The sequence below is a fragment of the Argiope bruennichi genome, chromosome 11, assembly GCF_947563725.1.
Source record: "Argiope bruennichi chromosome 11, qqArgBrue1.1, whole genome shotgun sequence".
In the NCBI taxonomy this organism is placed as follows: Eukaryota; Metazoa; Arthropoda; class Arachnida; order Araneae; family Araneidae; genus Argiope; species Argiope bruennichi.
Window position 1 is genome coordinate 75,056,284 of NC_079161.1, and position 27,002 is coordinate 75,083,285.

At 37.9% G+C, this 27,002-nt stretch overlaps 2 protein-coding genes across 2 annotated transcripts; one reads left to right on the top strand and one right to left on the bottom strand.

Annotated features, from left to right (window-relative positions):
* Positions 1-8,421: 8,421 nt before the first annotated feature.
* Positions 8,422-8,943, bottom strand: LOC129956697 (E3 ubiquitin-protein ligase RNF126-B-like). Its single transcript, XM_056068627.1, has one exon. It carries the CDS (start codon positions 8,941-8,943, stop codon positions 8,422-8,424), a length of 522 nt encoding a protein of 173 aa, XP_055924602.1.
* A 2,394-nt stretch (positions 8,944-11,337) lies between these two features.
* LOC129956698 (uncharacterized) lies at positions 11,338-12,609 on the top strand. The gene has a single exon (XM_056068628.1). It carries the CDS (start codon positions 11,338-11,340, stop codon positions 12,607-12,609), a length of 1,272 nt encoding a protein of 423 aa, XP_055924603.1.
* The last annotated feature ends 14,393 nt before the right edge of the window (positions 12,610-27,002 follow it).

Sequence of the window (27,002 nt, forward strand, 5' to 3'; positions counted from 1 at the left end):
TATTGAATGTTGGAATTCGAGGCGGCTTTTTAAAAGAAATTCCTCACTCGTGCAAGTTGTAGAATTTCTCTTAACTTCTTGACGATAGCATTGCAAGTTTTTGATAAACTGGTCGATCCACAGGGGAACCGAAACACATTTGTCGTCACACTTTTCAACACACAACAGCAACGAGGCTTTCTTCTCGTGGCTTACAAACTTTCTCATTCGATGTTTGTGAGCAATACCTTCCTGTAATTGTTTCCGGAATAGTTTTGCAGTGTCGGGAAACTCTGACATGATAAACTTGTAGGCCAATACTATTGGAACGTAATGAGGAGTCTGTGTTTTCGGTGGAATTTTAAATCCCACGGTCGACAAAATGTTCTTTCCTTCAGCTGCAAAATGTTTCATCAAGTTCCGGTAAGCATAAGGATTGAACTTGTGGAGCAGTACACCAATATCCACAAGTTTTACGTACATGTTTCCACCTTCACCGATCTGAATGGACAAAAAAGGCAAAAATTCATTCAGTTGCAGTTGGAAAAACATGGTTGAACTTGGCGACTGGAAAATGTTGGCGAAATAAATAAAGTCTGTAGAATGTCAACTCTTCATATAGGGAGAAGTAAAAAAAATATTTTTTTTTCACTTGACTTTGTGCTTGTTGTCTGACTGGTAGTTTACCCTTTGGATATGACTTGCACCAATTTTGGATTTTTTCTTTCTTTTCATTCATCTCTTGCCATCTTGTAAATTTTTCCAATGGCAGAAATTTTATACAAAACACTACTGAAAATCACACTTCCAACTTTGGCCAATCAAAAAAAATGGGAGAGAGTTTGTTGCAACGATCTATTTTCATTGCATCTCCCAATTTTCTGGGGTTCACACAAAGCACTTTGCTGGTCGCCAAGATGTAAATTCACTCTTCCAATCTTGGCTAATAGTTTGATCCAAAAAATGGGAGAGAGTTGGATGCAATGCTTCTTCATTGCATCAAACTCTCTCCCATTTTTCTGGGGGATCAAATCCCAAAAAAAACTTAGAAGGGTGACGTACCCTTATGCACGCGGTATTGTCTGCAAACTTCTTTTTCCACGTTTAGTCTTTCACCAAGAAAGACAAACTTGCGTTTCCAGAGGGGCTGCAGAAACATAAATGTTGCCATGTCAAAAGTTCCAATTTTAATTTCCCAAACATCCGGATTCTTCAGAATAGTCAAATAAAATTGTCCTCTCAGAAAGTTTTCTATCGAATCGAACTCTACTTTAAATTCTCGTCCCATGCAATTCTGCAACGGAAACCCGTTCAATGGGTGTACCGTGCAGTTGGTTTCCACGTCTTGGTATGTAAAGCTCCCCCAAGACTTGTCGGCACCACCACCAAAGTCTCGTCGGGATTTACCGTGGGACTGAAAGCTAAGCGGCGAACACGTCACTTGCCATCTTTCATCATCCAATCTGCAAGAGCGAGGTATTGAACACTATCCAGACTCATTGTGAATCTCACAATCTGAGCCAGAGAAGATATGATCTGGTGGGTGAAAGCGAGGCCTTTTATACTTTGGTAGAGCATAAGGACGTGTTCTGTTTGGTCCACGTCACCGGGCAAAGAAACGATAACAGTCCAAATATGCAAATGTGCATTCCATCAATGCGAAATAGGGTCGATATTCATGCGATTGAATAGGGCGATACCTCTTGCGATAGCCATCCGACGATGACATCGCTTTCAGCAAAATATACACTTGGAAACGTAAAACCTATGATTTATGAGATATGTAGTATAGGGCAACCGGAGTTTGGTAAACAGTTTCTTGTAATAACGTTTAGTTCCAGCGTCGGTGAAAAACGCACTTCCAGCATTCGATTTTGACAAGACTTTTCTCAAATACTTTCGGGAAATTCCGTCATACGATTAAGAAATTTCTCCTGTGGAAACTGTAAATCCACTAGTATTGATGCACAAGACGACCATAGTCCTTTGGTGCTTAAAAACTTATGTGACGGGCTCTTTGATCGACAAGACGCACAAATTCTTCATCTGGAGGAACGGTAAACATTGGTAATTCGAGCATGGTGAAAATGCGTGCAGTAAACAGTGCACACACTTACAACATTATGAAAAATATACATTTTACTGGTTGTGCGGATTTGGGTCCACTTTAACTTTTCTCGCTGTATTTATAGCAAAGTTGGCTACCCATCTCGTGCATTTTTTCCGCCATCTTTTTTTAGGGTGGTGCTTTTTATTGCTAATGGCAATTCCTTTTTATTTTTCATTACTGTTTCTACTGCTAAAGTCGTTATGGAGCACGAAAGATCAAAAAGAGTAGGACTAGAGTGAAATCGGTCCATGTATATTGTATTTCCTTTGTCAAGATAGCTTTCACCCAGTCGGAACATCAGAGAGTTGATACTGTTATCAGTATCACCAAGTTTACCCGTATAACGTTCCAATTTCAGTATATATCCACTTTCTGCATCACCCAGTACATAAAACTCTAGTCTATATTTATTAGGTTTGTTCTTCATGAAATTACGAAAGAAACTCGACCTCGAAAAGGACACATGGTTTCCATGCATTTTTGCCGAATTAAATCATAAATTGGTCTTATTTTGTGCAAAGGGTCATGATTTGGTTAATTTCTGCTAATATATGTAGAGTTATCATTTACATGCAGCATGAAAAATATGGAACGGAATCTGTCACGACTCATAAGCTTTTTCGTAAATGAAGTTTGCAAGAAAACATCAGTTGACCAATAATCGGCTATGCAAGGTTTTTGTACTATGCACATGTGCAGAACAATTGCAAGGAAAAAGTACATTTCTTGAAGATTTACAGCAGCCCATTTACCCCACAAGGAGGATTTTTTCAATTTATTTTGTCTTTTCAACTTCTCAATTGTACAACCAGCATACCTGTTTGTTTCAATTTTCATTTTTCTAATAAATGTTTCATCAAAAAAATATTTAAAAAATCTAGTTCAGTAGAATCTTTATCTACTGCTGCAGTCACCTTTCATTCTTCTTGGAACACAGGGAGTTGTGGTAGAATATCATTTGTGCTCCACTCAGAATCATCCCTTTGATTTTTCGTTTTTTTTTTGTTTTTTTTCACTACACGAGATGTAGATGCCACTGGATGATTTGTAGCCAATTGTGGCAAAACGTTTGCCATTTCATCATCTAAAATAAATAATGTAAAATAAATAATTTTGCAAAATATCGGCCCTCAATATTTTGTAAAAAATAAGTCATTCACAAAATTGTTCAAAAGCAAAAACTCAACTGTGCTATTTTGATCGTAATCTGAGATTGATCCCCTATACATGTGGGCTGGTAATCTGGATAATCTTCATCTGATTCAGATAACTCTAGACAAAGAATCAGATGCCAAGATATCCATTACTTCCTCCAAATCATCTGTATTTGATAAATCAAACTTTCGTTTGCGAGAACGGGACATCGTAAAACGCGGCAAAAAGTGGCCACCGAAGGCTCAAATAATCAAAAAAGTAACTCTTTCGTTTTATAATACTTACTTCTGTTTAGTGCTGCCATCTATATATTTTTTTGGAACTAAAAGGTTCGTAGATGATATTTAGAATATAGTCTGTACTTTTATAGCTCAGAGGCTTAAAAGTTGACCCCGAGCGAGTCTCGGGCTTAGTTCACTTCGACGAAAACGGCAACCCGAGTGACGCTCGGGCTTAGACCTCAAAGTGTTAAGTTGTGTTAGACTAACTACTTTATTTGCCGAATATCCTCTGTTTTTCAACTCCGCCTCAAGGGCCTCATTTATGTATTGAGTTGTTCGGAAAGTAATTTCGTTTTTTGGGGGGAAAATGAAAGACAATTTTCGTGTAATGAATAAATATTTTATTAAATTCTATATTGGCCCCATCTTTCTGGTAGTAGCATGATTCCATGCTCATAAAATTTTTGGTCTTTGCTGGCAAAAAAACTGATCCAGGTGATTTTTGACCTCTTCATTTGAAGTCAAGGTTTTGCCGTCCAAAAAATTTTGCAGTGACCTAAACAAATAATCCGAAGGCGCCAGATCTGGAGAATAAGGTGGGTGTGGCAGTGTATCCCATTCAAGCTGTAAAAGCTTTTGGCGAGTGACCATACTTATATGAGGTCTCGCATTATCTTGGTGGAACACTCTACCTTTACTGTTGATTAATTCTGGCGTTTTCTGTTGAATTGCGTCATTCAGTTTGTCCAGCTGGTGACAGTAGACTTCCGAATTAATTGTTGTGTTATCCAGTAAAAGCTAACAAAAAAAAAAACGACTCCTTGTAGATCCCACCAAATAGACAGCATCACCTTTTTTTGAAGGATATTGGCTTTCGAAATGCTTTGAATCGGTTCATCTTTTTTGCTCCGTGATCTCTTGCGTTTGACATTGTTAAACACAACACATTTTTCGTCCCCAGTAATGATGCGCTTCAAAAATAGATCATTTTCGTGACGTAAGCGAATCACAGACGTCAAGACGACGACACAAATTTCCCTCCGTGAGAGCATGATGAACCCATATGTCGAGCTTCGAGGTTAAACGCAGGCCTTTCAAGTGGCCATAAACAGTTGAATTTGATAAATTTAACCTCACCGATCTCTTTGCATAAATTTGATATGATCATATTATTAAAAAAATGAAGCATTAAAAATAATTTTACAGTTTATTATGTTAGGAAGGTAACAGTGTACGTGAATGAAACTAATAGGTATTTGTTATAAAAATGAATCTAGAATAGTTTTATGATGGCATTTTAATAAACAGTATTTGAATTATTTTAATTACTTACATTTTTAATACCGAATTATAAGGGGTTTCAATTACAAAAAGAAGTTTGTTAATTAGAGGGTGGAGACGGCGGTGGAACTTCTAAAGAAATTTTCTTTTTTAGAGGGTTCCTAAACATTAATTTGCAGCTTTCACTTATTCTTTTTCGGCTGCATTGAAGTTTGTCCTATTTGGTTTCAATGAGTTGGCAAACAAACGGAAAGAATTATTGCGTAAAGTCTTGTTTCGTTATATATCGTTGAAATGAGACGTGGGAAACGAACAATTTCAATCGACTGGCTAGCAAAAAACAGCGAGTCACAGATGACGTTGATTTGCAACTTTTCAGATGGCTGTGAAATTGTATCGATTTCTTTAGATCAAGTTATAAATAGTAATAGCAAGGAACATTAACATTTTCATTAAAAATTAAAAATATATGATGCACAACAAAGAGCTTCAAAGTATTATAGTCGCTCGAAAAAATATATGAGCACTGTAACAGTATTAAATTTTTTAAAAAAATGGAAAACCACACGATTCATTATGAGAATCGAAATATATATTATGAACCTAGGGATAATATAAATGAATGGTGTGATGTTTTTATTTTTGGGTTATAATAAATAATTTAATAAAGATGTGGTTTGATAAATAATTTAAATGAATTTTAATAAATAACTTGAAAGAATGGTATCATTGTTTTGGTGTCACAATAAATGATTTATTTAAGAAAGATGAGTTGTAATAAATGATATAAACCATTATTTTTAATAAAGATGAGTTATAATAAATAATGATGACTTTTTAAGAGAATGGTATTGTATTCTTAAACATGAGTTATAATAAATAATTTAAAATGAAATGTTTCAAACTGCCCTTTTCCAAGATTGGTCATTTAGAGAACCCAAAAAAAATAACCCTAGGAACCCTTCCGAAGAAGAGTTCCTAGGGTTATTTTTTTTTGGAAATAATAAAAAAAAAAGCCATTCAAAGAAATAAATAAATTTTATTTACATTAAACATATAAAGCAATTATATACATATGAAAATACAAGTTTTTTTACAGGGGGGCACAATACATTTTTTACAGGGGACAAAGTCTTTTTAAATTTAATGGAAAATTGTTTTCATTAAAAATACAAGTTTTCATTGGCACACAATACAAATCTTTCTTTTTAATTGTCAAATTTAAAAGATGGGCTTCCTCCCCATTATCCGGAGGAAGTAATATTGTAGGAGGTAATATGGTTTGATTATTGATATGAAAATTCCAAAAATTATCCTGAGGAGGTAATACTGCTGCTGGAGAGTCATGAGAAGGAGACAATACTGCTGCTGGAGAGTCGTGAGAAGGAGACAATACTGCTGCTGGAGAGTCGTGAGAAGGAGACAATACTGCTGCTGGAGAGTCGTGAGAAGGAGACAATACTGCTGCTGGAGAGTCGTGAGAAGGAGGCAATACTGCTGCTGGAGAGTCGTGGAACAAGTCCCTCCCAAATATCTCCAAGAAATTGTTTATCTTGTCTCGTTCTAAACTAAAGTCAATTTCTGGCACAGGTGAAGGCTCCACAAAGGTCTCGGGCACAGGTGAGGGCTCCACAAAGGTGGTTTTGAGTTTTTTTGTAGGCGGTTCACACTCGTGGGCAGGTGTTGGAGGTGGTAAATTATACACTTGCAGTGTAAACTCCTTGTGTGCCTTAAAGTACTGGTAATGTTTCACCAGATCCCATTCCATAATGTCGACGGCAAACAAAGTTTTTTGTACCGTTAGGATGAGGTACATTGTTCCAGGAGGCACGACGTATGTAGAGTTTGGTTTGAGCACGTACCTGTCGTACAGAAACTGGTCAATTTCGCAGAAACTTCTGCGTGTTATGCAGGGTTTTGCCTTGCACTGAAGGCTCTTGGCAGGCAAGTGGTAAATCATGATGGGCGCATCCGACGTCTGGTATACGTGTCCTTCCGCCTGCGCCACATTTCTCAACCCAAACGTGAAATGTTGTTTTACCAGCAGAATATTGTCCATTTTGAACCCCAGGCGTTGATCCGAAGTCTTTTTCGTATTGATGGGGTTCCTCTTTAGCTTCATCGCTGTTTTTTTCCAGCTCACTTTCCGGGGCTCAAAAAACTGAACTTTTTTCGACTCTAGCACAGCCCGCTTAAAGTTGTCAACGTAGAGTCCGTTCTTTGTCCAGTCTGGTATCGGATGTTGAAATATCCTCAGAGTGGTCAGATCCATGTATGATATAAAAGCCTCCACTCTATCTTGCATTATGAGGCTCTCGAATTGTTCCCATTTTCCAGGATGGGCTACGGGCACCAAGGCTGACGATTTTGTTGCGGGAAACACGTCCATGCTGGAGCGAGAGACTGCTGAATGGTACCGACTGCTTGGCGTGCATCCCTTTTTATACTCAACCTACCCGGAAGTTATAACCGGTTTCCTACCCAGTACATGGTATCACAGTTGCCAAGGACAAACCAAACACGTTTTGGAGGATTATGGCATTTCACGATTAAATCTCCAGGTTCAGGAAATGTTCGAAATTTGCAAAATTGTATCATTGGAGGAGACTCGTGGGTGGTAGAGGGTCCAACATCAGACTCGTGGGTGGTAGAGGGTCCAACATCAGACTCGGGGGTAGTAGAGGGTCCGGCATCAGAGTTCCTCTTTGAATCTTGTCGAGTTTCTGTTGACAATCTTTTTTGTGGTAAGAGACTCTTTTGTACCTCTAATCGGTACAATTGAAATCATTAATAAAATGTTTAATCCAGTCAGTGACAATGATGGCATTATCACCCGGTTCTTCCACACATATAAGCAGGGGTGATTTTCGAACAGTCGTCACAAATTTCCTCGTGCCATATTTATAAGCAAAGCCATCAAATAGACATTTTAGAAATAATTTAGCCATTTCCGGGTTTTCTGCAGCGATCAAATTTTGAGCCACTTGAAATTTGACGACGTGGGTGTTGAGGGTCTGAGGAGGGATGGTGAAGCCTTTCAAAGGCAATGTTTCATGTGCTTGAACCGCCAGGAATTTAAATTAATTTTTGTAACTGCACGGTTTTTTTTTCTTCAACAGCTGTGCAATGTCCAAAAGTCGAAACATCATCTGCCCACTCTCGCTGATGAGTACGGCCACCGGATGAAGATAGGGAGTAAAAGCGATTTGAAACCACATAATGATATAGTTTTGAAACACTGCATTAGGGTGAAGTTATATTCACTCAAAAGTTTTTTTAAAACTAAACTAAACTAAAAAAAAAAAATTTTTTTAGATGTTGTTTAGCTTTGTTATAATTACTTTTACATTATTAACATGAGTTTACAGTTTATTTATTATTATACTTTTAGATTATAAACATTAGATTACCTTTTATTTCTTATACTTTTACATTTTCCAAAGCTGGTTTATTCAATATTCCAAAATTAACATTACATTACAGTTTATTTACTAGTAAATTTTTACATTCTCCCCACAAAGCTGGTTTATTGCCAAAATTAACTTTAGATTACAATTTCTGATAAAGTCTCTCTTCAAGGTTGGCACACTCTTGAACCCAAAAAAATGGGAGAGAGCCGATACGACTCGCATCGTATCGACTCTCTCCCATTTTTTGGAGGCATTCAGAGGACATTCATGAACGATGCCAAGCATACCCGCAGAGGTTCTTTCTACACATTGGACAAGACATGTTTTCTTTCATCCACATTTCTAAACATTCTCCATGAAAGTTGTGCCCGCATGAAGTTGTTATTTTCCTATGCAGAGGCTCCGTGCATATCGGGCAATCTCCGAAACAACTTTCTGGCCCTGGGGAAGAGTAGATGGACTCTATGGTTAGTTCCCCTAATCTGGTCCATTTGTCCATTTCGCTCATATGCTTATCGTAATTGCAATAGAGCGTCATGGCAAATTCCATCAGACGGGGGATCCCTTCTGTCTTCCACAAAAACCATTGCAGTCCATCCTTTTTCCGTGCAAACGATTTCAACTCCTCGCTGATGATAGGTACCGACTTCAGATCAATAGTTGGTACCATCTCTTTTGCAAGCTTCACCATCTCTTCCCTGTAGGCCTCACCCACATGAACCTCTGCTGGCTCCGGCAACTGTTCCAGCACTGCTCGCAGCAATTGTGTGTATAAAGAGAGGGACATTTTGCTAGAAATGAAGTGAGACAGTCGCACGAGCTTTTATATATACTGTGAGTTGGCGCATGCTCAGTGTGATCCCTTTTGAATAATATCTGCACAAAGTCCAAAGCTCCAAGGCTGGTTCAGTGAGGAATGGGATCCATTTTTATTCTATAAAAATTCTCAATGCCTCGTACTACCGCCAGCCAACGATGACATTTCTTTTTGCAATACAGGCACTTTTCAATTTTCTTTCGGCTGTTTAAAATAAAAGTTTGATGCTTTAATTTTAAACGGCCAAAGAATTTTTTGTAAAAACGTTTTGTTTTCAAGTCTGCAAAGAAGAGATGCGTACCATGGGTCTGTGCCAATGCCTTTCTCAAACGCTTAGGGTGCAGCTTATCGGACGAATGGGAGACGTGTCCGTCTGTCAATGTGAATCCCTTTTCATCAATGCATAAAACCATCATAGTCATTTGATGCTTATACTCTTGAGTATGAGCCGGCTTCAGCACTTGGTTGGTCTTAGCAGATGGCTCCAGAATAGGAGAGAGAGGAGGTGGAACGACGAGCATGGGTAGATCCAACAGCATGGTTGATTTCAATGTTAAACTCTTGAAACAAGTAGTGCTATGAAAGTGTATTCAGAAATATATATACATGAAGAGACAACACACAACAACTAAAAAAAAAAAAAAAAAATTTTTTTTTTTTTTTTTTTTTTACTTTCTTCTTCTTCTTCTTTACACACTAACGTTAAACAAAAATTTTCTTGCCCCGCTGAAGGTATATACTTTTACTGTTTAACATGGCATGTTTAACAGAGACAAAGAGTCATGAATATCATGGATCAATGATGCGGAATGCATTCTATCGGAATTTTTCTAATGAAATTCAGTCCACAAACAGCCACCCATCTCACACAATTCCTTTTACAGGTGGGACAATCCCCAGCATCATTATTCAATACAATGACTGATATGTCATTGGTTTTGTTTACCAGTCTCCAACGAACTTGGGTGGCCGTATCCGTCACGTATAAGGTTGTTATCTTCATATCGGCCACATGTTGTAATAGCTTCCTCTCAAAATCTGGATCATTTTCTACGACGTAGGAAGTGATACCATTCGTCAGACAATATGCATGGTTCCGGAAGCATAATACTCCCATACCATGTCGGTGATGGTATTGTTGAATAGATCTCCAAGGAGAAATACGAGTTATTCCTCGCCGACGTCGGCACTGGAAAAATGGTCTTTTTCGCATAGGAGGGACCTTAGTGGACAGCGGCACAGCATTAGGAGATGACATGACCTCAGTGGAAGACGGCACAACATCAGGGGTAACATCGTCCAATTCTCCATCGGAAAGGGTAACAGTCAGAATGAGTTCGTCAGACATGGTTGATAATAGAGCAGTTAGAACACACTACCAATGTAAAGCCGACAGAAAATATTTTCTTGAAACTATTTCAGAGAACACAGAACAAAGTAAAAAAAAAAAAAAAAAACTGTTTTTTTTTTTTTTTTTTTTTTACTTTGTTCTGTGTTCTCTGAAATAGTGTCAAGAAAATATATTTTCTTATTCATGTTTTAATGTCGAATCCAATAATGGTTATATGAAACAAACGAAATCGGTATAGGTAGAAATATTTCCATTCTTGGTCCTCTCAAGAGAATATTTATTCCTCGCATCCAATAATGGTTATATGAAACAAACGAAATCGGTATAGGTCCTCTCAAGAGAATCATTTTCTCCTCGCATCCAATAATGGTTATATGAAACAAACGAAATCGCTATAGGTCCTCTCAAAAGAATACTTTTTGTTGTTTAAACTGGTTCTGTCACGTGACTGAACAGTATAAATATCGCTCCAGTCGAAGCAAGAGCTCACTTTGCCTCGTGTCCCCTCAGGGGCTCGCCTTCTTTAGGTGAGTACGGGTGTCCCAATCCCGAGGTTCCCAGGGATCTTTGCTCCCTTTCAGTTCGCTCTCCTCTACGCCTTCTGCTTTCTGCTGTGTCTTTCCTTCCCTCGACGGCAAGCGAGGGAGCTCTCCATGAGAAGCTGTCGCCTCTCTGTTTGCTGCTTGCTTCTCATGGACAGCCAAAACCCCACGTGTTTGCCGTGCGTGGCGACCCATTTGAAAGACGGGTGGTGCACTGTGGTCCCCGGTGTATCAATCGGCTGGTACCTAGTCACCTCAGTGGCTAGTCTGCTAGGGATCAAGCGAAGGGGCTACTCCTTGGGCTTGGCGTTAAGGGTGGTCACTGTCCCCGGGGGTAGCTCCCAGCGTATAGGTACCGATTAGCACTAGGGTGGATGCCGAGGCTGATAATAACCAGAGCCGGTAATTGCCTTCCCTTGTTGGGCTCCGTGGTGGGCGGTGCCGTCGGGCCCGAATCTTTAGCAATGTCGTATGGCTCCTCCCAAGAAGGGTCCCTTTAGTGGGCAACGTATTCCTCAACCTTTTAATATTGACAACCATTTTGATCGTTTTTATATCGTGAAGCGCGTTTCTGAAAAAGACGAGACATTTCAAACAGTATCTCCGTTTCTGGTACAAAAGGCCATCAATGCCACAATTGGTGAACCTACTTCCATCCGCAAGATGCGTTCAGGCGACTTGCTGATAGAGATAAATTCTCGCAAGCAAGCTCAGCAGTTGCAAAAAATAAAAGCTTTAGCAACTATACCGGTTCGTGTTACCCCTCATCAGTCATTAAACACTTCAAAAGGTGTCATAACTTGTGGTGAGATATTAAATCTCCCAGTAGATTTAATTACTAAGGAATTAAAATCCCAAGGTGTTATCCATGTCCGCCGAATTACGATTAGGCGAGACGGAGAAACAATAGAAACCAAGCATCACATTCTTACGTTTATGTCACCTAAATTACCTGAGTCTATATATGTAGGGTACATTAAGCGTCCAGTTAGACCCTATATACCGAACCCATTGAGATGCTTTAAGTGTCAACGCTTTGGGCACTCGAAAGCAAATTGCCGAGGCACTGTAACTTGTGCCCGATGTTCTGAGAGAGGACATGAGAGCCAGGAGTGTTCCGCACAGGAAAAGTGCGTGAATTGCAAAGGTGATCATACGTCCTTCTCCCGCTCGTGCCCTCGATGGCAACTTGAAAAGGAAATAACAGCAGTAAAAATTAAAGAAGAATTGTCATACCCAGAAGCCCGAAAGAAAGTTCTTTCTCAAACACCCTCACCTGGCATTAGCTACGCCTCTGTTGTCCGGAAGAATTTTTGTGAAAACTGTGCATGTCAAAATTGCACTAAAAATAAGAATACCTTACCATCCTCTAAACCTTCATCCGATTCCGATACTGATAAATCTTTTGTTAATGAACATGACACTAAGAAGTCAGAAACAAGTAAACGAAAACAATCAAAATCAGATAAATCACTGAAACTTAAGCTTGCAAAACGTGGAGTTTCGAAAACAAATCTCTCTGCAAAATTAAAAAAATCGGCTACTAAAAATTCAGTAGCTTTGGGACTTGCAAGTCAAGGTATAGCCCATAAAGACTTGACGTCTATTTTTGGTGGCATACCAAATTGTCCCGACCTCAAACTTCATCCTTCGGGGGATGAATCTGAATTTGAAATGAGTTGCGAAGTTTCTGCAACTCCTGTCGTTGCGCCTAATAACTCTTCAGCGACGCATATCTCTTAATGGGTACCTTCCTTTCTTGGAATTGTCGCGGCATTCGTTCCAAACTTCATGACATCAAGACCATTATTAATACCTTTCATCCGGTTTGTTTTGGTCTTCAGGAAACTTTCATTACACCTAATATTCCATTAAAATTACGTGGCTACAATTGTGTTCGGAAAGATGCAGGCACTACAGGGCATAGTTCTGGTGGTGTCTGTATTTTTACCTCAAATCTATACCCGAGCACACCTCTTACTTTACATACTTCTCTACAGGCAGTAGCAGTTCAAGTCCACATCCGAACACTGGTTACAGTCTGCTGTGTCTATTTGCCACCTCATGATGTCATTAGCCAACAGGCCCTTAACAATTTGATCGACCAGCTTCCATCACCTTTACTGATAATAGGGGATTTCAATGCTCATAGTTCTATGTGGGGTTCGAATAGTACAAATTCTCGTGGGCGACAGATCGAACAGTTTATTACTAATAACTGTCTCTGTCTGCTCAATAATGACGAGAAGACATACTTTCATGCGCCCACACGCAGCTTCCACAGTATTGACTTGGCCATATGCTCTCCTGACTTACTGCCATTCTTGAACTTTGCTGTCAGTGAAGATCTCTACAACAGTGATCACTAACCTTTAATAATCTCACAGGCTGATAGAAGTGGTGCGACCTTACATCCACCACGTTTCCTATTCCAGCGGGCAGATTGGGCTACTTTCACACAGCTGGCAGAAATTACCGAGACTATGGTTAATACTTCCGATATTACGGAGGCAACGCAAAATGTTATTGATTGCATTATATTTGCCGCTAATAACACCATCCCCAAATGTTCCCCACGTTTAAGAAAATTTCGTCGCCCGTGGTGGAATGAGGCTTGCCGTGACAGCCACAAAGAACAAAAGAAAAGATGGAACATTTTTCGAAGGTACCCTTCAACAGAGAATCTTATTGCTTTTAAATGTGCCAGAGCCAATGCACGGCGTATTCGCCGACAGTGTCAAAGGGAATCATGGATTCGCTTCATCTCGTCAATTACATCCTCTATTTCTAGCAAATTGCTTTGGAAGAAGGTGAAGGCTGCAAACGGAATCTATAAAGATTTTTCTTTCCCTGTATTGAAGATGGGAAGTGGTACGGTTTCCTCTCCATTAGACGTTGCTAATACTCTCGCGGAAGCATTCGCACAAGTTTCCGCTGCTGATTCATACCAGCCCGCATTCATGGCGACTAAGAATCAAGCGGAACGGAAGAATTTACGTTTTTCCACCCGAAGTTCTCTTCCCTACAATTCCGATTTTAGCATTTATGAACTGCTATTGGCCTTATCTAAAGTACATGATACTAGTCCCGGACCGGATGGAATTACGTACAATATGCTTCGCTATTTATCTGCGTCCTCTCTCTCTAATCTGCTGCGTCTATTCAATCGTATATGGAGTGAACAGAGGTTCCCTTCGCAATGGCACGAAGCTATTGTGATACCAATCCTCAAACCCGGGAAAGATTCGTCTAACCCTCTGCATTATAGACCAATTGCGCTCACAAGTTGTCTGTGCAAGACGCTTGAGCGAATGGTAAATGCCCGTCTTGTATTTGAACTGGAGAGGAAAGAATGCATTCCACAGTTGCAGAGTGGTTTTCGAAAAGGACGTTCAACATATGATAATATCGTTTTACTCGAGACCCAAATACGCAACGCATTTGTACGCCGAAATCATCTGGTCTCTATTTTCTTTGATGTTGAAAAGGCTTACGACCGTACCTGGCGCTTTGGCATTCTTAAAACTCTTTTCAAATTTGGTTTTAAGGGAAATTTACCTATTTTCTTAAAAAACTTTTTATCTTTGCGAAAATTTCGTGTTCGAATTGGCAATTGTTATTCAGATTCTTTTATTCAAGCTGAGGGGGTTCCACAAGGAAGCGTCCTTAGCGTAACGCTCTTTATGATTCATTTTAGTCAAATTCTTAACATTTTACCACCATCTGTCGAGGGCACCCTGTATGTGGATGATCTTCAGATCTCCTGTCAGGGTTGCAATATGCACCTAATAGAGCGTCAGCTACAAGTTGCAGTTAATAAGATAATAGATTGGTGTGAGGAAAACGGACATAAGATTTCCGCTGAAAAAAGTAAATGCGTTCACTTTTGTCGGAAGCGTGAAATTCATTTGGACCCTTTAATTAATATTAAGGATACCTCAATCCCTGTGGTTGGTGAAATAATGTTTTTAGGAGTAGTGTTTGATCGTAAGCTCACTTTCCTTCAGCATGTTTTATATCTGCGGAAGAAGTGTGACAGGTCAATGAACATTCTAAAAGTACTTTCTAAAACCACTTGGGGAGCAGACCGTACATCGTTGCTTCGAATTTATGAAGCAGTTATTTTATCCCGTATTGATTATGGATGTATGGTATATGGTTCTGCACGGTCCTCTGTTTTGCGTAGACTAGATACTATACACCACACCGCCCTGAGAATCTGCTCAGGAGCTTTCCGAACCTCACCAGTCGAAAGTCTTTACAATGTATGTCACCAACTGCCGCTAAATTTGAGGCGCCAAAAAATATATGTCCAGTATTACCTCCGGTCATTATCCGTTCGAAAACATCCCTTGGTTTCTATGATGTTCCCCGCTCGGCTTCGGAGATTTTACGCAGCCCGTCCATCTAACATTCTTCCTTTTTGTGAACGAGTGAAATTGCTTCTCGCTGATTCTGAACTAAGTGATATAGATATTCAGTCATTTGATTTATTTTCATTTCCACCTTGGGATATTCCTGAATTTTTCTTCTTAAACCCATTCTGTGGGTTCGAAAAGTCTACAACGGCCCCTGTGGTTTTTAAAATACTTTTCGGTTCTCATCGCTGTCAGTTTTCATCCTATATACCTATTTTTACAGATGGTTCTAGGTCAGATGATCATGTTGGGTGTGGTATTGTGTTTGAAACACAAACATTCGGCTACAGTCTACATACATGCCTTTCTGTTTTGTCTACCGAATTATTAGCAATTTTCTATGCCTTACAGAAAATTTCTCAAAGCTCTGAACGCAAATTTTGTGTTTATACTGACAGCATGAGTTCCCTAGAAACTCTCTCCCATTTTCATAGTCGGCCTCATCCAATTGCCTTGGAAATCTTGGACCTTTTGAGGACTCTAAAGAATAGAGACTATGAATTATTATTCTGCTGGGTCCCAAGTCATGTCGGAATAATCGGAAATGAGCTGGCGGATAACGCTGCTAAAACAGCAACTTTGTTTATGCAGCATGAAATACCCTTCTCCGACGCAAAGAACCTTTATTTAAAACGTATTTATTCGTTATGGCAACAATCATGGAATCAGCAGATAAATAATAAATTGCATAGCATAAAACCAACAATTACACCCTGGCCCTCTCATCCAGTGCGTGAGCTCGATGTCAAATTGACTAGACTTCGCATTGGTCATACTCGTATTACTCACAAATATCTTCTATTTGGTGATCAGGCTCCTCTTTGTTCGAGATGCCAAGTGCTTTTAACGATTCGTCATATTTGTATTGAATGTCCTGATTTTAATTTTCATCGTTTACGGTATTTTAACTCCTCATCACTAGACATGCCATCACTGTTGGGAGAGAATCCTCACAAAAACCTTTTTAAATTTATTAAGGCAATTGGTTTTTACAATTCCATTTAAACTTCATAATTTTAAATTTGTTCAACTTTCCACCTTTTCGTTTTAATTCTAATGTCGGCTTTTAATGTATCTTTTATTCCTATTAAAGTCATTTTTTAGGTTGTATTAGGGAAAAATTTATTAACCATACGTCTGGCGCAGTATGGCCTACACTGGCTCTTGTGCCAATAAAACAAACAACAACCAACACTTTGCCTCGTGTACCCTACTGTTACTGATGGCTCTTGAATATTTACAAACTGTGCGATACGTCGCCCATGTTCATATGTTCAGATTCAACGGTGGAATATATCTCCCGGTGGAGATTGGAATTGCTGAAGTGCTCGAAGACGGTCAAATGGAAAGCCAGCGCCAGACCCTGCTCCTGACCATTAATCACAATGACTACATGACGAGGCAACACCGGAGAGTCAACCGAGTAGCGAGTGCAAATAGCTCCACGCTGCCGGTTGATTTCCAGGGAGAGATGAGACTGGAGGAGGCGCATCGACGGGTCCGGCAATTTGTGGACCAGGAACTAGTGGCTGTCAAGGGAGAGGATGCCAAGAAATATTTTAAGTGTATTGGCCTCCCAAGAGTCATAGACATAAAAACACAGATTGCCGGAGACTGCCCTCGAGTGAGAGAGCTAAAGTCCACCACTGGTGAGAACCACTTTGCACATTTGATACTCGGGCGGTGCAGCAGAGTCATCGCAGTGGGATACGCTGGATTTTTGGAAGAGAGACGAAAAGAGGAAAGAAAATTAGCCTGCGACGACTGGACTAAAGCCTGCGACGACTGGATTAAAGACCCCGGGGTGCCGGCATCCCCCCACCTGTGCCGGCATCCACTTCTCCACCCGTGCTGGTATTTGTACTTAAAATTTAGACTTAATAAATTTGTTTGATGTGTAAACCCATGTGTCGTTATTTATTCCAAAAAATGGGAGAGAGTCGATACGATGTGAGTCGTATCGGCTCTCCCATTTTTTTGGATTGAAGAGTGTGCCAACCTTGAAGAGAGACTTTATCAGAAATTGGAATAATGCTCATTTATTTTTAGGTCGAAAATATTTTCATGCTTGGAGAATAATTTTTGTCATTGTTTTCTATATTTAAAAAAAAACTAGGTTTCCAAATTTTTTAATATGATGTTATCTTTCTATATTTTTATAAAAAAAACTAGGTCAAGGTCATTTAAATATTTAAACGATTTTTTTACATTTCAAAAGATTTGGATACTATTTCCAAATCTTTTGCTATGCAAAAAAACCTTTTCATTCCCCAATTTAAATACATTCTTTTTATATTTTTAAAAAAACTAGGTCAAGGTCATTTAAATATTTAAACGGTTTTTTTGCATTTCAAAAGATTTGGATACTACTTCCAAATCTTTTGCTATGTAAAGAAACCTTTTCATTCTCCAATTTAAATACTCAAAGATCCACCAAACATAAAACGCATTTCCCCAAAACATATCAAAGACCCCCTAAAAGAAATAAAAATGTTTCACCCCAAAAGATATAACAAATGTTTCACCCCCCAAAAGACATACAAATGTTTCACCCCCAAAAGATATTAAACGAATTTCCCCCCTAAATATATAAAAATGTTTCACCCCCAAAAGACATAAAGATGTTTCACCCCCAAAAGACATAAAACGCATTTCCCCCCAAAAGACATAAAGATGTTTCACCCCCAAAAATACTCAAAGACCCCCAAAAGACATACAAATGTTTCACCCCCAAAAGATATATCGTCCGATTTTCTTTCGAAATTGCGCGTATTCTAATTCTTTTTGTTTCTAAGTGTGGACGCGCTGTGATCGCTTGTCAATAGTCCGAGCATAGCCACTGAAACACCTTTATTGTGGCATGGTTTATCATCTTTTTGCTCTCGGTGAACTACACGACATATCTCAGTAAAATGAAGATTTCATAATTCAGAATGTTATTGACTCTGCAGTACTGAATGTAATAATACTACAGAGAAGTAATAAACAAAGGATTCACTCGCATAGATGCTAATGGGAACTCGTTTAACATGGAAATCCTCTTAGATTGTGGCGCCATCTTTTGTAGCAATGGCAACTAATAGAAATATGTAACAGAAACTGTTCTGACATTTTATTATGATAACAACTATGTAAACAGAAAAAAGAATTTTAAATCCCATTACTTTTGGCCTTATTTGTTTAGTTTGAGGTCTGGAAATTTCGCACTTTGGAATAGAGGGACAAGTTCAATAGACAAATGCTTTCTAAGAGAAGCTGTAAGCCGTAATACTAAATTCTATATTTCAAATAATGTAAAATTCTGTTATATTGTGGCGCCATCTTTTATAGCAACGGGAACTAATAGAAAAATGTAACAGAAACAGCTCTGACATTTTATTATAATAATTATGTAAGCAGAAAAAAATTTTTTAAATCCCAATATTTTCGGCCTTATTTATTTAGTTCAAGATCTGGAAATTTCGAGCTTTGGGATAGAGATAACTTTATTAAGTAATATAAAAAGAGGATTGGAGAGCCTTGTGTCTCTGGAATATGCAAATAAAATTGTTACGATAAAAAAACGAGCCAAAAAATCTCATAAATATAAAAATAAAACAAATTTAGCTGAAATGAAATTTACTACGACAGCAAAAACGTTTATTCTCTGAAATGTTGATTGATATTGATTATCTAAAATGTTGATTGCAGAAAAAAAAATAAAAATAAAGGCAGAATTATTTTGTCTAAAGCATTTACGAATAACTTCATTCGATAAAAGATATTGGGACAAAAATGGACAAGTTCAATAGACAAATGCTTTCCAAGAAAAGCTGTAGACCGTAATACTAAATTCTACGTTTCAAATAATGTAAAATTCTATAGTAAGGGACGTTTTTAGACGATTTTTTTTTAATAATAAATTTTTGAATAACAGGATCTGCGAACAAAGTAAATCTCAAATAATTCAGTAAATTTGGCGTTACAATTTATTTTTTTATTTTATGTTTTAGCTATGATTATCAAAAATTAACGATAAAAAATTGTTTCTTCTAAAAAGAATATTTCTTTTTTTTGTTGAACAAATTACAAAACATTTTGTTCATTAAAAGTGAAATGTTTCAGAAAAAAAGTAATGTACCGGATTTGTCTATCAAAAGTAAAAAAATAAGTCATATGAAAAGTTGACACAAATTTATCAAATTTGGTATGGGATTTAGTGACTGCCAGTGCAATTTTGTACAAAATTTTTGTTTGAATCGACTGAGAAAAACGTGTTTAAAAACCCAAATTCTATTTTTGGTTATTATTAATTCACTCCAGGGATAATTCGCCATGCAAAGATGACACGATAAATTCAATAATAATGCTAACTTCGAGCCAAAATATAATTCGTAGTTATTAGGCCCCAATGTCATTTAAGTTGTTCTTTGGCATGACATGCAAGAAAGTTTAGGGGGGACCATTTCCACTGGTTTAATTACGAATGCAGAAATGTGCAATAAAACATTGTTTTATGGAAAATAAATTTGCGCTATAACGTGAAAAGATATTTGATGCCATAAAGTATTTATAAATTAATTCATTTAAAAAATTATTATTAATTTTTTTTTAAATTTCACATAGCAGATTCATCACGCTTAATCAGATATAAAATAAATAAATTATATTGAAATTTCAGTCTTAAATTAAAAAAAAAAATATTGATAGAAATTATTATGAAAATCGAATCCAAATCAGGTTTATCATTAGCATTTTCAATACATAAGTGTCACTTGCTTTTCAGGGTATTTTATTTTTTTATCACCAGAGTAACAGAATCTCTTCTGATCCAAAGAAATCTCTCTCACAAAATATCATATGACTATTTTTGCTACAATTTTTCAGGTACACAAAAATTAAAATAAGATAAGATAAAATAAACCAGTAGAAGTGGTTCCCCAAAATCTTTCTCGCATACATTCTAACAAAGATGTTATCCCAGAAAACACCTTGTTCAGCATTGGCGTTCAAGAGTTGCGAAATATTAATATTTGGTGTGGATTTAGCATTTTTACTGAATCTATTCTGTCATTCTTGGCGAATGTTTTGGCGATTAATCCCTGGCATGCGGTTCTTAGTATCCGAATATCGAATTTGTGTTTTAAATGCGTTTTCCAACCCGATTAAAAACACACACACACACGCATTTTGTATTTACCAAATGCCATACCAAATTTGATATACTTAAATCATAGCTTTTTTTAATTATCGTGTATCTTTGGCGTGAATTTAGCATTTTTACTGAATCTATCGTGTCATTCTTGGCGAGCGTTTTGGTGATTAATCCCTGATATGCGATTCATAGTATCCGAATATAGAATTTGAGTTTTAGATGCGTTTTTCCAACAAAAAACAAACAAACACATTTTGTATTCACAAAATGCCATACCAAATTTGATATGCTTAAATCATAGCGTTTTTGAATTATCGTGTATAGAAAGACAGACAACCTGAATTTTGACAGTTCTGAAACTATAGAAAGACAGATAATCAACTGATTGTTGGATTTGGCTCAAAATTCGATAGGTATCTAGACTATAGATGCTAATTCTGCTTACCGAATTTTATCTATCTAGCTCTCTTCATTTTATAGTTATATTGTTAACTCGTATTCGAAAGACCGGACAGACGAAAGGAATTTGTCCAAAACTTGATAGAAATGTACAAATTAGGAATAAAGATCGTATACCAAATTTCATCAGTCCATCTCAAAGAGTTTTGGAGTTATCTTTGTCACGGATAGACAGACAATTTCCAAAAGTGTTCTTTTCGAACTTAGTGTGGATTCAAACGTGGATGTTCGTCAAAATCTTGAGTTCCAATTTTTTGACGATTACTATACTTTCTCTGTACTACGTATGTGAAAAAGAAAAAAAGAATTACATCTTGAGACCTTAAAATGTTGTCTGGAAAGGAAAGAAACTACAAGAAAAAAAGAATTTTTTTCTCTCCTTTGGCTGCTTTTCAAAATTTCTCTTTGAGGCAAGAAAATTTCCAAGATAGGCAGGATAATTTAAAGAGTTTCTTTCTGATTTCAAAGCTGTATTTTCAACCGTTTACTATTAAGAAGGTGAAAGCAGGTATGGGAAATGAAGGAAAAAAAAATTGCTCCATTTTTGCTTAAGAGAGCAGACTGATATTTCATTTTTTTTTTTTGCAGATATTGCAATGATTTTCTTTTTGAAAAATTTGAAATTTATTCTAACAAAACTTTGATATTAAATATTTGCTCCGTTTTTGCTTAAGAGAGATTGGTATTTCCAACTAATATTTCGCACTGCTCTGTTTTTGCGTTTTTGCTAAAGAGAGCAATTTGATATTTCAAAAAAAAAAAAAAATGCAGATGTTGCTGAGATTTCCTGTTTGAAAAATTTGGAATTTATTCTAACAAAACTTTTATATTAAACCGAAATCTAAAATTCTCTATTTTTTTCTTAAAAAAGCAGATTGATATTCCAAATTTTTTTTTCCCCAGATGTTGCAGAGATTTTCTTTTTGGAAAATTTGGATTTATTCTAACAAAACTTGGATATTAAATCAGTATCTAAGGTGTGTCTTTCTTTGCATAAAATGATCAAAAATAGTTTTCTTTAGTTAAAAATCATTTGAGATATAATCTTCTTAGAAAAATTAATTGAAATAAATATCTTAAAAAAATGATTATAAATGACTATAATGGATATTAAAGGCAATATAAATTTTGTTAATATTCACTGTTTCTGAAATATATTTCGAGTTTTTTTTTGATAAAAAAGTTTTTTAAAGTTGAAAAATTAATTACTTACTCATAAAAGAAAAAAATATTATAAGAAGCTAAATCTTAATTAAAGGTGCATATTTTTAACATTTTTTTTATATAAAACAAAACATGTCAAGACAAATTTCACTTCTTGTGCAAACTTGTAAGAAACATTATAAAGGAAATTAACCCTTCATACTTAATTGATTGGCAACTAAATACTTCATTAGAATGCTAAAAAGCTAAATCAACAGTCATATTTTCACTTCATATATTTTTTTTGTAACTAAATAAAAAAAAATTGTTTCTTGCTAATTAATCTCCAAACGAAAATATCCGACTAATCTCATTTTTTAAGCAACATAAACTTGTTTTAAAAAGTCTTAAAAAATTATTTCTGAAAAAATGGCGATATTTATTGTTGTTGATATTAGGATGTTCATTTGAGAAAATGTAGATTTGGAAATCAGGCGATCAAATATGAAATGAAAACGATTTGGGTTTCATTCACAAATTTGAAATATTGCTGTGAAATATACAATTTTAAAAATATATTTAAAAGTTAATTAAATCTAGACTAATTAATATTACAGCAATTAAAAGTGGCACTATAATTGTTTCAACTTTAAAACTGTGTAAATGGTTTGCGGGAATATTTTCAGTAGTTATTGCAGCCCCCCCCCCTATAAAAATATATACATTTTTAATTATTTTAAAATTCTAATTGAAATTTAAAAAATACATCACTTTAAGATCCACATCCCTATCCTCCTGAATATATCAATTCCAAATTTGATAACTCGAAATCAAATGGCCTAGCCTATAGAGGGCCATCATAGAAGCCTTCATCTTTATTATAAGTACAGATAATTCTCAATATCAGAGAGTCCAAGCTTCTCTCGGTTGGTCTTTTTGTTTTGCATGTAAAATTGTGTGTTTTTTGGAGAAAATATTTAGATACATATAATATACTAATTATCTATGAGTACTTTTGGCATTCATTTGAATATTTTGGACTTTGATTTGATACCAAAATTTGGTAATGTTATTTGTACGAAAAGTTGATTGGTTACCACAATTATTGCATTGTTACTATTGGATGTTGCCGAACACATTCATATTCGGATAATGTTAAATAGCGCCATCTACCAAAATTTAGAGATACCAATAGGTTTCATCCTCCGGCAACAATCGAAGTACCACAAAAATTTACGAGATGGCGCTATATGACATTGCCAGCATGAGAGAAAAAAGGAAAAAAAGCTCTAATAATTATTTATAAAAAGGTTTTTTTTGTGTGTGTGTGTGTAAAATCGCGTTTTATTAGGAAAGAAACCTACATAGACAAACTTATAAAGCAACACCTTATTTAAATATAAAATTTGATACAATCTTTACAGCCGTTTCTAATACACAAAATAAATTTATATATATACAAGAATTGCTCGTTTGAAGTTAATTACTCATAAAATGGAGAGGTTATCGTAAATTATGAATGCGATAAAAAGTAGAGGGACGGCTGTTATTTTCAAATACTTTATTTAATTGTCTGAACCATCAAACAGTAGCTTTCGGTCACTTATACGCGTCTATTAACTGTAAGCTTCTGCTATGCAGTAATCAAAATCGCATCCTTAATGGATGAAGCGACGTTAATCGTCTTCCGTCAGTCTCTTCAAGCAGTGATTAATGAGATGCAAACAACATTAATAGGGAAGCAGCGGCGAGAGTAGAGAAAGAAAACATCCTTGTCTGAAATCGGGATCTGTTCAGCGATGAAGCGTCCGATCTCATTTATTGGCAAGCGAGGGAGCTCTCCATAAGAAGCTGTCGCCGCTCTGTTTGCTTCTTGCTTCTCATGGACAGCCAAGGCCCCACGTGTTGGCCGTGCGTGGCGACCCATTAGAAAGACGGGTGGTGTACTGTGGTCCCCTGTGCATCAATCGGCTGGTAGCTAGTCACCTGAGTGGCTAGTCTGCTAGGGATCAAGTGAAGGGGCTACTTCTTGGGCTTGGCGTTAAGGGTGGTCACTGTCCCCGGGGGTAACTCCAAGCGTATAGGTTCCGGCTAGCACCAAAGTAAGCGCCGAGGCTGGGAATGGCCAGAGCCGGTGGCTGCCTTCCCTTGTTGGGCTCCGTGGTGGGCGGTGCCGTCGGGCCTGAATTTTCTTTAATATTGTATGGGCTCCTCGCGGAAATCTGCCTACAGTGGGCATAAAACTAACTACAAATGCATTACCAATCTTCATCAATTCGACTCATTTTTTTATTATAAAGCGTATATCGGAAAAAAGGAAACCTTTAATTCTGTCTCCCCATTTCTTGTACAGAGAGCTATCTCGGCAACTGTCGGCGAAGTGTCCTCTATTAGAAAGATTCGTTCAGGTGATTTGCTGGTGGAAGTTTGCACGAAAAAGCAAGCCCAGCAAATCATTAAAATGAAAGCTTGGACAACGTTCCCTGTAACAGTCACTCCTCACAATTCATTGAATTATACTAAGGGTGTGATCACATGCGGAGAACTGTTCAATGTTCCTATCGAAGAAATAACTCACGAACTCAAACCCCAATGTGTAACGCATTGGTCAATGTTTGGTCATTAGTTTCATATCATTCATCTAACATTCATTCAAACAAGTCTATCATATAGTATTGCATTATTATACTATACATGCTTTTATTTCTATCTGCTTTTATTTTTTACCATTTGCTTGGCGCAGCATGGCCAAATATGGCCCTTGCGCCACTAAATACCATAAACAACAACAGCAAGAAGAAGGTTTTATTGTGTGGATGTCGTCTCGTACTATTTGCTTTGGAAAGCTTTAAACACCTGGCCTAAAGACCACCCCATCCATTACCACACGATAAATCGATTCGAGGAGAACAAAGAGCCGGGACCGTGCTCGCCCCTCAGGGGCTCACCTACTATCGGTGAGTACGGGTGTCCCAATCCCGAGGTACCCAGGGATCTTTTACTCCCTTTAGGTTTACTCTCCTCTGCGCCTTCTGCTGTCGCCTTTTTTTTTCTTTCCCTCGACGACAAGCGAGGGAGCTCACCATGAGAAGCTGTTGCCGCTCTGTTTGCTCCTTGCTTCTCATGGACAGCCAAAAACCCCCACGTGTTTGCCGTGCGTGGCGACCCACTTGACGGGTGGTACATTGTGGTCTGTTCTCCCAAAATGCGAGACTGATGTGAAATTGACTCGTCTCCGTATAGGTCATACGCGTTATACACACCGACATCTCATTTTTGGTGAGGCGGCGCCAAATTGCCCAACATGCCATAAGGATTTTACTGTAAATCATATTTTAATTGAATGTCCCGCTTTTAATCAAAATCGTGTTCATTTTTTTAAAACATCGTCATTAACTTTGCAGGACTTGGTGGGCGAGAGATACCACCCGAACATTTTTAAGTTTTTAAAATCTATTTACTTTTATATTTGCATTTGATATTGTGAACAATAGTTTTATCATTTTGGTCATTAGTTTCATATCATTCATCTAACATTCATTCAAACAAGTCTATCTTATAGTATTGCATTATTATACTATACATGCTTTTATTTCTATCTGCTTTTATATTTTAACTAATGTATAAAAAACCATATATTAATGTTTTACTTCTACTTTTATTTTTTACCATTTGCTTGGCGCAGCATGGCCAAATATGGCCCTTGCGCCACTAAATACCATAAACAACAACAACAAGAAGAAGTTTTTATTGTGTGGATGTCGTCTCGTACTATTTGCTTTGGAAAGCTTTAAACACCTGGCCTAAAGACCACCCCATCCATTACCACTCGATAAATCGATTCGAGGAGAACAAAGAGCCGGGACCGTGCTCGCCCCTCAGGGGCTCGCCTACTATAGGTGAGTACGGGTGTCCCAATCCCGAGGTACCCAGGGATCTTTTACTCCCTTTAGGTTTACTCTCCTCTGCGCCTTCTGCTGTCGCCTTTTTTTTTCTTTCCCTCGACGACAAGCGAGGGAGCTCACCATGAGAAGCTGTTGCCGCTCTGTTTGCTTCTTGCTTCTCATGGACAGCCAATAACCCCCACGTGTTTGCCGGGCGTGGCGACCCACTTGACGGGTGGTACATTTTGGTCCCCGGTGTATCAATCGGCTGGTATCCCAGCCATTTGGCTGGTCTGCTCAAGGGGATCAAGCGAAGGGGTCACCTTCTGGGGCTCTGCGTTAAGGGTGGTAGACGTTCCTGGAAGTGGCCCTTAGCGTATAAGTTCTGGCTAGCATCAGAATAAGCGCTGAGGCTGGAGGCAACCAGAGCCGGTGGCTGCCTTCTCTTGTTGGGCTCCATGGTGGGCGGTACCGTCGGGGCTTGAATTTTTCCCCTTTTTGCATGGGTTTTTCAGACACTTCGCGACGTTTACCAATCACAGAAGATACTAGATTCCTAATCTTACACACACCAAAGACATTTAATAAAGTTTCACCTTTCATAGTTCAAAGATTGATCCCCTCAGGGGCCCACCTTCTTTAGGTGGGTACGGGTGTCCCAATCCCGAGGTACCCAGGGATCTTTTAATCTTTCTTCCAACTCTCCCCTGTCCCTTTTCTCTTCTTTTCCTCCTTCTCTCTTTAAATCCCCCCTTCCCCTTTTGTTTCTTCAATTTTCCATCCCTCGACGGTAAGCGAGGGAGCTCACCATGAGAAGCTGTCGCCGCTCTGTTTGCTTCTTGCTTCTCATGGACAGTCAAAAACCCCACGTGTTTGCCGTGCGTGGCGACCCTTTAGACGGGTGGTACATTTCGGTCCCTGATGTATCAATCGGCTGGTATCCCAGACATTTGACTGGTCTGCTCAAGGGGATTAAGCGAAGGGGTCACTTCTTGGGCTTGGCGTTAAGGGTGGTCACTGTCCCCGGGGGTGACTCTCAGCGTATAGGTTCCGGCTAGCACCATGGTAAGCGCCGAGGCTGGGAATGTCTGGAGCCGG